At 42.2% G+C, this 13471-nt stretch overlaps 1 protein-coding gene across 1 annotated transcript in view; it reads left to right on the forward strand.

Annotated features, from left to right (window-relative positions):
• Positions 1-3987: 3987 nt before the first annotated feature.
• LOC308106200 (titin-like) overlaps positions 3988-13471 on the forward strand; it is a gene marked incomplete at its 3' end in the record, with an annotated part of 62897 nt that continues 53413 nt past the window's right edge. Inside the window, exons 1-8 of the mRNA XM_080457257.1 lie at positions 3988-4198; positions 9303-9406; positions 9670-9873; positions 10046-10333; positions 10531-10601; positions 10744-11213; positions 11635-11812; positions 12844-13233. Coding sequence (XP_080313383.1) covers positions 9316-9406; positions 9670-9873; positions 10046-10333; positions 10531-10601; positions 10744-11213; positions 11635-11812; positions 12844-13233 — 1692 coding nt within the window. The 5' untranslated portion in view covers positions 3988-4198; positions 9303-9315. The remainder of the gene's footprint in view (positions 4199-9302; positions 9407-9669; positions 9874-10045; positions 10334-10530; positions 10602-10743; positions 11214-11634; positions 11813-12843; positions 13234-13471) is intronic.

Here is a 13471-nt window from a genome sequence, read left to right on the forward strand (position 1 = left end):
GGCCTTTTGAATATCCACTGTGACTGGGATGTCTAGTTTGTATAAGTCTCAGTTGAGGTTTCCATTCAGGTGTATTGTGATTGTTAGGGACTGTAACATCTGTTTACTTTGAACACATGGCCTGGATGTCAACAGCTGTCCCACATCAAGCACCAGTGTCTTGCAGTACATTGTCTTGCAGTGCATTGAACTCATTAACCACTTTAAGCCATAGTGTACTTCATTGTACGGCAAATAACGAAAATAGCCGATCTACAAGATCACAATGCGGATGACGTGTTGTGATCTTCCTTGTAGATCTGCCACTTTTTAAATACATTTTCAGAAAACCTTTTGTGGTAAAGCTGCAACAGTGATTTTCATGTCAAGGACCCCCAAATGAATGTGTATTATATTGGCTGCGGACCCCCATCTGAAAATATTTTGTGCCAGGGACTGACCCCATAAGAGAAGAGCTGTGTTGTTGAAAGTAAAAAAATATTCAGCATTTTTCAATTTTTTTCAAAATGTTTTGAAAATGGCAGATCTACAAACTCATGGCGCATCGTGTCGTGACATTCTGTGAGCTTGTAGGCCTGCTATTTTTCAAAAGAAATTGAGAACATCTGCTATTTTCATATACATTTCAAATAATAAGTATAAAATAGTGCTTAAAACTAATTGTGGTGCTATGATAAATAACTTCCAGGTGGCGAACACCTGGAACCCCCTTCAAGGGGGGACCCCCGGTGGGTCCCCGGGCCACACGTTGAGAAACGGTAGCCTCCTACAACTGCTGTTTACAGGTGTGATCCCCCAGCAGCTGTGAGACCTGTCACCATCGAAAGCCATTTGATCATGTGATCAATGATCCAATGCAATGAGGGGGACGGCCTTAACATAACAAAGGTACAGTGGCAAGGTTTAGGTCACGCCCCTTTATATATGACCTGAGCCCATGATGATGACACTGACCTCATTCTAATCTAGTACATTAGTGTGGTCAACACACACCATCTAGAGCTCCTTACTACTGGACCTTCTAACTCCCAAATACACCCATATCAGGTGAATTTATACCTTGGAAGGTTTATTTTTTTTTCATCTTGGATTGATAAGCATTTTATGCTTACTTTGTTGACTTTTTTCAAGTGTCTTTTTAATTCAAATCGGAAGATGGAAGAGAAATCTTCTTTTTCATCCATTTCGTACACTTCAAATAATTCAACTTCTTCCACGTCTTCGGATGCATCTTTGCCGTCCACGACGAGCTGGAGCACCGCCGCCCACGAAAGGTAAGCTCTTTTTATTTTCCAGTGGTGGACAAAGTATATGTAATCAAGTACAAATTATTAAGTACATTTCCCTTTTTAATGTCAATGCATTGCAGTGTTGACATTTAAGAAAAAAAAAAAAGATTGGTGAAAGCAATAGTAAAAAAAAGCTGATCTACAAGTTCACTTATTTTCACTATATTTGAACTAGGGCATTTGTAATTATAAGTTTGGGTGCCAATTTAAAAATAGTGAAAATCATGAAAAATTATGTTTCCACAAATGTACTTAAGTACAGCACTCAGGTAAATGTACTTAGTTTCTGTCCACCACTGTTTATTTCTAACTTGTATTGCAGTGTATCTGTTTTTTTCCACTTGTTTGAGCTCTCTACAAACACTAGTCCATGTTTTAAATGAAGTTACAGGCTGTGGTGAAAAGTAACTTTACATTTAGTCAAGCACTGTTATTTATGTACTTTGTGCTCAAAGTTGGGCCTGGGGACCCCCAGGAGTCCATGAAGGGGTTCTGCAGATAATTGATTGATGGTTTAGGAACCAAATAGACCCTTACAGGACAGTAACTCTGAGAGTGTACAAATGGAACAAACTGGACCCCTTTGGTTTCATTTTGGATGCTCTCAGAGTTATGGGGGTCTGTTGACCTTAATGCATACCAAACTGGGGGTCCTTTGAAATGAAAACGTTTGAGAACCATGCCACAGACCCATTGAGACACACCCACATACTACTACTAAACTATGTTACTAGCAGTGTTGCCATGGACTGCTTACTCTAAGCAACTTTGGGCTTGTAAATATTGGTAGTTGCGGGCTTGTTTCTAAAGTGTAGCTGCTTATTTGGGCTTGTTTCCTAATGTTGATTAAACCAGTGGTTCTCAAACATTTCATGTATTTGTCTGCGGACTGACAATATTATGTGCCAGGGACCCCCATACCAGATTTGTGTTGTTAAAATATTCCACATTGTTTTTGAAAATAGCAGATCTACAAGTTCAGAACGCATTTTGAGCTTCTAGATCGGCTTTTTTCAAATAGCCAATGTATATTTAGGTTGATGTGCTCATGTGGCCTAGTTGCTACTTTTGGGCTTGTTTTCATAGCCCTTGTTGCTTATTTCTCTCACAAAATCTGGCAACACTGGTTAGTTGTCGTTACATACAGTAACTGGTTATGTCACTGGGTTGCTTCTTGTTATGTCACTAGTTGCTTATTTTGGGCTTGTTTTCAAAGACCTGGTTGCTTGTTTCTCTCGCAAAATCTGGCAACACTGGTTAGTGGTTATATACACTACATTATATAGGCTGTTTTAAAGGTGATGTAAGTGGTACTTTTTTGGGGTTAAAACTGCAATATTTTGTTAAAAGGTTCAAACTCTATATCCTGATAGTAAACATTGCTATAGAATAGAGTGTTATTTTTTATTTTTACATTTAATCTAAGATCTTACATATAATTTCACTTATTTATCCTGTATCCTGTATGAGTTAAATCTCGGATAAAATTGGAATATGTACTTGAAAATGTATTTTCTGTTTTATAAAGGGCTGGAGAGACGGGGAGACTCAATATAGAGCTATTTAACACTTATTTTAACAAAAGAAAACCACTTGCTGCACCTTCAATATATAGCAATCTATTTCTCTGTGTACAAAACTATTGAGCTGGAGAAATAGATAGCTACATATTGACGGTGCAGCAAGTGGTTTTCTTTTGTTCAAATAAGTGTTAAATAGCTCTATATTGAGTTGGTAATCATTGCTAGGGTGTTCGTTCAGTAACAGGAGTCTCTCCAGCTCTTTATGAAACAGAAAATACATTTTCACGTACAGATTCCAATGTTATCCAAGATGGAGAGAGAACTCATACAGGATACAGTATGGAACGCTAAGCGTTCTCCTCATGGGATGAAATTAGCAACCCACCTAAAAATGTAGACAGGAAGACCCCTGTTACTGAACAAACACTCTATTCTATAGCAATGATTACTATCAGTATGTAGAGCCTTAAACCTTTTTACAAAATCTTTTAGTTTTAACCAAAAACAATATCACTTGCATCAGCTTTAAAACGAAAACTATATAACGAGTGTATGTAACCCAGTGACATAACCAGTGACTGTATGTAACAACCAGTAACATAGCTGTGTGTTAAATAGTGGTAAATTCCCATAGTAATCATTGCTATGCAATGATTACTATGGGAATATACTGCTATTTAACACACATTTGAACATAAACAGTTAATTGTAGTGTGTGTGCGTGCGTGCGTACGCGTGTGTGTAAATACACAGTTTGTCCCTGTCTTGTAACAGGGGTGTTGTCTGCTGGTTTGACTGACAGGAACAGCCTCTGTCTCTCCTTTTGGTCACCAACTATTTAATGACTCAGGACCTCTGGTTAACCTCTGCCTAACCGGCAACTATCCCATAATTACATTGATCACCTTTGAGGCTGATCACGTTGAAAACAAATCAATGCTCAAAGAATCACAGACACAAAGTTAGAATCAAAGCTGTTATAACAGCGTCGGTGACGAGGGACCCCCGAGGGGTGAGCTTGCATAAATGGCTGCCTTTCTCCCATCATGCAACCATGCATCCTGAGAGGGCCGGCCAATCAGGAGCGGCCTCGCACCGCTGATGCAGTTTGACCCCCTGGTATATAAAGTTAAACAGCCATATTGCCACTTCTGAGCAGTTGGAGCATTCCCAGCCTTGCCTCGGGTGTAGGGATTGCAAGGAGAAGAAAACAGAACTGCACGGGCGTCTAAACTGTGTAGTTTTGTTTTTTGGGGGGATATCTTGAGGTTCGATCGTTTTCTCACCTTGGATCTTTTCTGGAAAAGCTTTCTGGATATTGAAGGAGATTGTTAATAATCATCTGGGCTAAGCCCCAACAGTCCCAGGCACCCCTTGTGGATACAAGTGAGTAGTTTCAAACTTGTATCCATCCACACATAAATAACCTTGTTAACAGCTATAATCTCTGCCTGTGCAGTGTTGATATGGATACATTGATGTCTATGGAGTGCTGTCACTGATGATAAGGTCACTGTGATAAGAGAGAGAGAGAGGTTGTGTTGGATTGTTGCATCTTTGTATACAATGTCTTATTTATTTTCTCCTTTTATTTCTGCTTTTAGATCAGTGCTGTTTGCTTTTAAAAACTTTCATGTGCATGCAATTGGGGTGCAACGATTTGAGAACCGCCAAGAATAGCCCTCTGATAGCATTAGAGAGGCGTCTCAGCTGGGTGGCCATGGCTTTTTAAGGGAATCAGCAGCTAGGGGGATATCAGTTGTACCTCCAGCTATGTGCCACATGGTGGCTGTCAATCAAATTTGGTTTGGGGCCTGGTGTGGGAAGGGGAGGGGTCAGGGGGTATTTTTGGCCACTGCCATATCTGTCGCTCAGATTCCAATCATCAAACATCGGAAGTTAAGCCAGGGTTCTTTCCAGTGGGAGTTTTGTTGATTAGTAATAACTGATCATCTGGCCATTTGTCTGATGACAGCTGTCAGCACTTTATGGGTGTTTGTCAGTAGCATGAGTGAGGGAGTGAGTGAGTGGTGAACAGATTCTTATTCATCACACATACCTGTGAAGAGTGAGAGTGTACACACTCTCAGAGTTACAGATCTGTAAGGGTCCATTTGTTTCCTAATGAATCATATAGCTGGGGACCCCCCTGGAACTCACTCAAGGACCCTTGGGGGGTCCCTGGACCCCACTTTGAGAACCGGTACTCTAGAAAGCTAAACTGATGGTAAATTAAGTGAAGAATGTCACTTTGAATAGAACCAAGTGTGCTTCATTCATTGTCTCAAGCATTATTAACCTACTGTATGTATGATTCTCAACTCAGGTGAAAATATATGATACTTAATTTATGCTTTATGAATAATGTACTGAGTATATCTTTAATATGGATGTGCTTTTGTATCACATTCAAGCACTACTCGAGTGTACTCAAGTACTACTTGAGAATACAATTTAAATATACTTTTAATGCTATTTGTACACTTACAGTACATTATATTTTTAATATACTAAAGCAGTGGTTCTCAGAGTGGGGTCCAGAGACCATCTGGGTTCCTTTAGGGGGTTCCAAGTGGACACTTACAGGTCTGTAACTCAGAGAGTTATGAAATGAAAAAGGAGGAGGGGTCTAGTGGCCATTAGAGTGACACAGGGACAGCAGGCAGGGGACAGTGGACAGGCCATGCTGCTATAACCGGCCACCAGCCGTCAGCCAGGCTATAACAAGCCTGTGTGTGTGTGTGTGTGTGTGTGTGTGTGTGTGTGTGTGTGTGTGTGTGTGTGTGTGTGTGTGTGTGTGTGTGTGTGTGTGTGTGTGTGTGTGTGTGTGTGTGTGTGTGTGTGTGTGTGTGAGAGAGAGAGAGAGATGGTGTTATATGAGGCTGGCTTCAAGCACATGTTCACATTCTGGCTGTAGATAGATCACAGTGGTGGAAGAAGTACTCGAGAAGTACTTACCTTGAGTAAAAGTTGCAATATCACAATGTAGAAATACTCTGTTGCATGTGAAAGGCCTGTATTAAAAATTGACTTGAGTAGAGGCACCAAACTATACTCACAGTACCAAAGTAAAAGTATACAAAAATCTTTCAAAAATTGTCAATCTTTTAAAAGAACTGTCAATCTAGAAGCTCAGAACGTGTCACAATGGGGTGCGTTGTAGAGCTTGTAGATTGACAGTTTTTGAATAGCCGGAAGTATAAAATAGGGCTTAAGTGGTTAATGTATCTAAGTTATTATATCAGCAGGGCATTACTAGACCCATAACTGTGTTGTTGAAAGTACATGAGCATACTGTATACTCATTCTAATAACTATTAACTAATGACAGGTGCATAAATGAATTAATTTCATGAAGCTGATTGCTCTTTCTCAATCTGGTTGGTAATGTGACCGTGGAGATAGGAGGCTTTAGTATTGGGTCATAGTTCAGATATGTGACTGCCATAAATTAGACAGTAGAGGTGTGTAATTGCATTGGATTATCTTGGTCTGAAGACAGTCTTGTGTGTATATATAGCATATGTTTCTCAACATTGGGTCAAGGGACCACCGGGGGTCAAAATTGACCGTGTGTCTGTAACTCTTGAGTGTGTGTGCAAATGCAACCAAATGGAACTGAAAGGGTCAATTTGGTTCCATTTGTACACACTCAGAGTTAAATTAACAATGAGGATTTAACATTGTAGATTGGTGTCCCAGAGCTGTGGACTCATGCATACCAAGCTGTGACTCCTTGACATTAAAAAGGTTGAGAATCCCTGATAACATCCCTGGAACATTTATATTATACAAAAGGCATGTGTTTGCCGTGTTAGTGTTATGTGCTTGGTACAATGGATGCATATTATGTAAGTGTTGGCAACTACTTACGTTTTGGACCTTTTTTTTAGAATTAGCCACATGGAACAGCACCATGACTATCAGATGAATATGGGCAGAATAACTGGCTGTGATTTTATCATGCGTCTCATAAGTGCTTGGAGAGCGAAGGCAGGGCTCTGTGTGCAGATAAAGTTGGTTGACATTGAGGCCAGAGGCTATTATTAGTCCCTGACCGGCTCTCATGTCTGGAACACAACACAACACAACAATCCCTTTATCTACAGTATCCAGGTCAATCAAAGGTTGTGCATATTGGCAGAAATCTTAACCATAACCACTTTAACCCTAGTTAACTGGACCTGAGAGTTGGCTCTGTACTTGGACTGCTTTTTTCCCTCTAGACCAAATCTCTTCGTCAAAAATACCCAATCTACGAGCTCACAATGCATGTAGATCTGGTATTTTTGGCAAACGTTGCCCCCAGAATAGGGATGCTGGGATTCAATTAGTTAAGCCCTATTTTATACTTTCAGAACTTTTCATAAGTAGCGAGAGTAGCAGATCTACAAGCTCACTCGCTTGCTATTTTTGCTTCTTCTTTTGTTATTGTTGGCAAATTTGGAATATTTTCACCTATAGTGACATTCCCAAAATGTGGTGAAGTGGGTGAATTGTGGCTACAGTGTAAATGTGTTTAGTTGGTGACTTCACACTTAAGAATTTGTTCGAATTGTTAGAGTTGACTTTGAGGGTGAGAGTTTTCCATTGTCATGGTGTGAGTTTGTCACTCGTCATCCTGGGAGGGGCGCGCTAATTATGCAGATGTTAACATAATGCTTTAAACCTGTTAAATGGGGTGTTCCAAATGGACCCTTTACAGATCTGTAACTCTGAGAGTGGGCAAATGGACCATTTGGTTCCATTTGCACACTCTCAGAGTTAAGGGGGTTCTTGAAATCAAAAAGTTTGAGAACCACTGGTGTAGTTGTTGACATTTAAACCTGCTAAGTGCTAATTATGCAGATGCAGATTTTAGCATATGTTAGGTGATGTGTCTTAAACAGCTGTAGTGTTAGACACACCTGGCTGGTGTTATTAGTTCCCGGCTGCATCCCTCCAGCTGTTATTAACACAATATTAAGACGCCTGTCTTAATGTTGGCAAAACATATCTTGTCAGACTATGCACAGCCCTGCGGAGTGGGACGTGTGTAGAACCATTCATTTATTTGGTTGTTTTATGAAATAAAATAAAGTTTAAAAAAGCGCATGTTTTTGCTTTTTTGGTGTGTTCTGGGCTAATTGCTACATTATAAGATTAACCCCCATTTCTATCTCACTCTGTATCTCAGAGGAGGGCTGTGGACAGTTCAGAAACCTGCCTACCAATGACATCATCGGTAGGCGGGTTTAGCTATTTCAAACAGGATAACTGCTTGTTTGGCCCTATAGTGTAAACAGGGCGAATGTCAGTGTTAACCAAATGAGTCCCAGTGTCCTGTTTCTGGGCATGTCATAACTCATAAGTAATCATTCGGTGAAAATAGGCAAACATTCTGTGAAATTAGCTGATCATTAGGTGTATAGGGAAATTAGGAATAATGGGGGGTGTGGGGGGGGGGTAGTGGAATGTGAGGTCTGTGGAGGTGACAAGCTGACATAGGACCAGGTGCAGAGGAAACTGATGACTTCTCTGTCTATTAATACCCTGCTGCCTTCTGCCAGCTGCCACCAAGCCCTGCATCACTCACTCACACATCAAATCAAACAATACAACCTAAACCAAGGTTGTTATAGTTAACTACAACTAACTACAGAACTACAATTACAGTAGAATTGTAATTTTAGTTGACTGAAATAAACAAGGCTTTTCCATATAACTAACTGAAACTGTATAAACTAACTATAACAAACTAAAACACTGTTGTCAAAAATAGCTGATCATAATTGACCAATAATTCGTTTTTTCTTAGTTTATTGTTTTCGGGGGACTTTTTGTATTCTTTGCTGCTGTGACTACCCTAAATTTCCACCCTGGGGGATTACTGAAGTGTTATCCCGAAATAAACCTTTAATTCTATAGAGTCTATAGACTTGTATAGTAGAATTTCTAGTACGAGTCTGTACTAATATTATATATTAATATTCTACTGGCTATTGGTATATACCAGTGTTTCTCAAATGGGTCAGGATGCATTTTTGGACCCAAGCTGGCAGTGAGCTTCCAGATTTTTTTAAAGGAAAAAAAAGAAATGTATATAAGTTGAACTGATACCACATTGAGAAAATACAGGCAGGCAGTGGGTGAAAGCAAGTTATGAAATTGGTCAAAAAGGTTGCCCAATTTCTACCTCCTAACAGAAAAGGCCTCAATGTGGTCTTTACTCCCCCCCCCCCCCTGCTCCCAAGGGGGCTCTGAACCCCAAAATACCCTGTACACAGCACTAGCATCATGGCTATTAGTGTCCCTGGGTCCCTGGGTGTTGTTCAGTAGCAGTGGTGGAAAAGTATAAAAAGTATATTTACTTTTTATACTACAAGCAAAATGAGTGTATATTTTGATGCCAATGCTTTTGTACTTTAACTTATGTCAAAAATGTTTGAATACAGGACGTTTTACTTGTACTTCTTCCACCCACTGATTAACTCCCGATCTGTCTCTGCAGGGTGCCGACCAACATGTCTACACAGGCGCCAACATTTACACAGCCGCTGCAAAGCGTTGTGGCACTAGAGGGTAGTGCCGCAACGTTTGAGGCTCAAGTTAGTGGTAAGAAAAACATCTCATCACCTCAAACCTACTGGATGTAATACTGTGTTTAGTTTTATAGGTGCAGTAAGTCATATTCTTTTGTTAAAATGAATGTTAAATAGTTCTATATTCTGCTAGTAATCATACCTGCATTTGGCAGCAGATTTGAACCGGAAACACATATGAACATGTCATATATGTTTTGGGTTAAAATTTGCTGCCGAACCAATCAAACGTTCATTCTTCTAATTAACTGCAACACTGTTGGTTGTGTCCATAAGGTTCTCCAGTTCCTGAGGTGAGCTGGTTCCGTGATGGCCAGGTTCTTTCCGCTGCCGCTTTGCCCGGCGCGCAGATCTCGTTCAGCGAAGGCCGCGCTGTTCTGATGATCCCCGCTGTGGCAGCCGCACACAGCGGAAGATATTCCGTCAGAGCCACCAATGGAGCTGGACAAGCTACAAGCACTGCTGAACTCCTAGTTACAGGTAGGCCTCTCACAGTTATTACACAATCGCCTGATCGCAATTATCTAACATAATCACAATTATTTTTTTAATTTGTGTTGAATTACTGACCTCAGATAAGATCATAATGGTTGCTTCCAGGCTGTTTTCTCTCCGAGTCTAAAAACAAAACCTTGTTGTGTTTCGTCCTCAGCTGAGACCGCGCCACCCAACTTTACACAGAGACTACAGAGTTTGACCGTCAGACAAGGCAGCCAAGTGAGACTGGATGTTGTTGTGACAGGAATCCCTACACCCGTTGTGAAGTTCTACAGAGAGGGAGCAGAGATCCAGAGCTCCCCGGATTTCAGCCTCGTTCAGGAAGGAGAGCGTTACAGTTTGATGATCGCAGAGGCCTTCCCGGAGGATTCTGGAACCTACTCTGTAAATGCTACCAACAGCAGTGGACGGGCCACCTCCACCAGTGAACTATTGGTTCAGGGTAAGCCTCTTTTCCTCTGTAGAACAAAGCAGTTTAGTGCTACCCACTGAGGCCACACATTCTGAACATCTATGGATTTCAGCTGGTGTGGAAATGTTCGGTTTTTATTGTCGAAACACGTCGCCTATTATGACATGGCCAAAATAGGGAGGATTTTACTGTGCGGTAAACAGAACATCTACTTCCACTGTGTCTAGGTGAGGAGGCCGTTCCAGCCAAGAAGACCAAAACAGTGATTTCAACTCGTCAGGCCAGAATGGATACAAGGGTACATGCACTCACTGCACACACATACTGTACAGTGGTCTACAACCGACTGCTAGTCTGCCTCTTGCTGGCATGATGATTTTTAGCTGAATAGGAATGATGTTGTATGGTTGTAAGTAACCTGCTCTTCTCTCTGGTTCCAGAGCGTAGAGAGTGGCTTCCATGCTTCCAGCTTCCAGGCTTCCAGCTTCCAGGCTTCCAGCTTCCAGTCTTCCAGTATGCAGGCCTCCGGCATGCAGGCTTCCAGTATGCAGGCTTCCGGAGGCATGATGCAGGCTTCCGGAGGCATGATGCAGGCTTCCGGAGGCATGATGCAGACTTCCGGAGCCATGCAGGCTTCCGGCATGCAGGCTTCCAGAATCCAGGCTTCCAGCATGCAGGCCTCCAGCCTCCAGGCTTCCAGCATGCAGGCCTCCAGCCTCCAGGCTTCAAGCCAGTCTACAACCACGATGGAGATGCACGTAGGAGGAGGCATGCTGATGGCACACAAGACCCCTCCACGGGTTCCTCCAAAGCCTAGCTCGAAGTCCCCAACGTCCCTTGTTTCCAAGGGACGCCAGCAGTCCCCCTCCCCCGTCAGACACGTCAGGCCTCCCATCCCAACACCTGTCAGGTCAGTGTTTTCCCAAACTATGGGTCAGGAGTCGGGACCCATTTTTGGGTCGCAGAATAATTTATGTTGGTCACGAGTAAATATGCCCTTCTTAATGTTAAAATTGTTATTTAATTTTTTTTTCAAACATTTTCAAAAAATGTTTCATTTGATCCATTAATTTCCAAAACCTTTAAGAAATAGTGAAAATAGCAGCGTGTTGCTGTAATGGTAGAGGTTAGTACTAAAGGGCCGTTCTTACCGAGCACTATAACTGTAACTATGGTTCACCATTGTCTTTTGTTATAGTTGTGGTGTGGACTTTTTAAAACTATATATTTATAGTTATGGTTATAGTTATAGTGCTGGGTGTGAATGGAGTGATGAGGCTCGCTGGTTCAGGTATGTAATGAGGCCTCCTTCACATCCATTCCCCATGCAGGCCTGTCTCTCCCACTTCAAGAGTCTCAGTCTCCCCCATCAGGCCTGTCAGGTCCCCACTCACCGCACGCAAGCAGCTGGCCCCCGGAGCCGACGTGCTGCCCCCCTGGAAGCGGGGAGATTACCCAGAGCCCACAGCCCCCGCCGCAGAGCCCCACTGGGAGGCCACTCCTAAAGAGGTAAGACCAGGCCCCACCGTCACCCGTGAGGCCTTGAAATGTTGGATGAGTTGAGGGACCGCACTGCCCTCTAGTGACAGGAGAAGCATCGACGGGACCGATGAGTCATTTGAACACAAACTTTAACTTGTATCTTCCTTGATAACTTCACATCATTAATCTTTTGACAGCTTTAACAAAGTATTCTAATTGCCAGTGAAACAACGTTACGAACAGCATTCCACCTCTTGTTTGTCTGGTATACATGTTGTCTTTGTGACTTCTCTGCCTTCCATGTTTACAAATGAACACAACTGTGTTGTATTTTGAATCTGATTAACGCTCCATGCGAAGCAGAATGCCCTGAATAATGATGATGATGATGATGATGAGGAGGAGGATGATGATGATGAGGATGAAAGTAGAGTGGTGTCAGGCGTGAAGCTTGGCACAGACGCCTCCTCCAGACATACCAGCAGTGTTTTTATGGACTTAGACTCGACAACACATCACCAGGTAGCTCAGACTGGAAGAACTTCACTTCATAACTCCTCTTTCTGTCATTATCTGGAGCTGGACTCACCATCACCTTCCTTTCCATGTGTTTATTTAACTCTGAGAGCGTACACATGGAACCAAGTGGACCCGTACGGGTCCATTTGGTTCCACTTGTACACTCACAGAGTTACAGACCTGTAAGGGTCCATCCATTTGGACCCCTGGTGGTCCCAGGACCCAACGTTGAGAAACTAGTGATAGCAGATAGATGTTCTTTTTGTGTCTTGATCAGTGGAACTGGAGAAACATTCTTTCCATCTGCAGTCCAGGATTCATTCTTTTTATTTCCACCACCTTTTTTTTAAAGTCATCTGCCACATTTTCACACGTATATGTTTTTTTGGCCAGTCTATATTTTAGTCAGTATTTATTCTTTATTCAAATCCATTCTGCATTGTTCTCCTCATACTGTATCTCCAAACACCATCCATCACCATCCACACCATCAGAACACGTGTTCTAATTCTAACTGTCAACATACTGTCCCCCATGAGACTGCTGATGGCCAGGAAGTGGAATGGATGTCACCAGTGGACCTGGTGCCACCAGTCAACTGGGTGCCACCAGTGGTTGAAGATCTAGAACCTGAGGAGTATGAACCAGACATAGAGATGGATGGTTTAGACCATGAGGACATTGGGTTAAATCCCCAGTGTCTTTCCCCTGTTGTCGTCTATGAAGACGTATCTCCTGACCCCGTTGTCGTCTACGATGAAGACCCATCTTCTGAAGTGAAGCATGAGGTCTTTAACCCAGAACAAATCTGCGTGGCTTCAGATAAAGAGCCGTTCTCATGCCCTAACGGAAGCAGTTCCCTTGATATCAATGAAGGAAATTATCTTGATGAAGTGATGTTTGCTGTTGTGAACCCGCCCAAAGAGCAGGTCAATCAAGAGTGATCATCATCAGTCTATCTTGGCACAGTTTGTGCACGCTGATCACCTTTCTCTTTGTTCTGTGTTTTTGCAGCTTTTTTCACTGCCACTTGTTTTTTCTTGCTTCACACTCATTTCTCCACTCTTTGTAGCTCTGTGTTCGTTCACAGCATGTCTGTGATTTGGTCGACTGGGGCTGATCCCAGAATCGGTCGCCTCACGACATTTGTACTGTTTGCAAACAAGC

Source organism: Gymnoscopelus braueri, assembly GCF_963280865.1.
Source record: "Gymnoscopelus braueri genome assembly, chromosome: 18".
In the NCBI taxonomy this organism is placed as follows: domain Eukaryota; kingdom Metazoa; phylum Chordata; class Actinopteri; order Myctophiformes; family Myctophidae; genus Gymnoscopelus; species Gymnoscopelus braueri.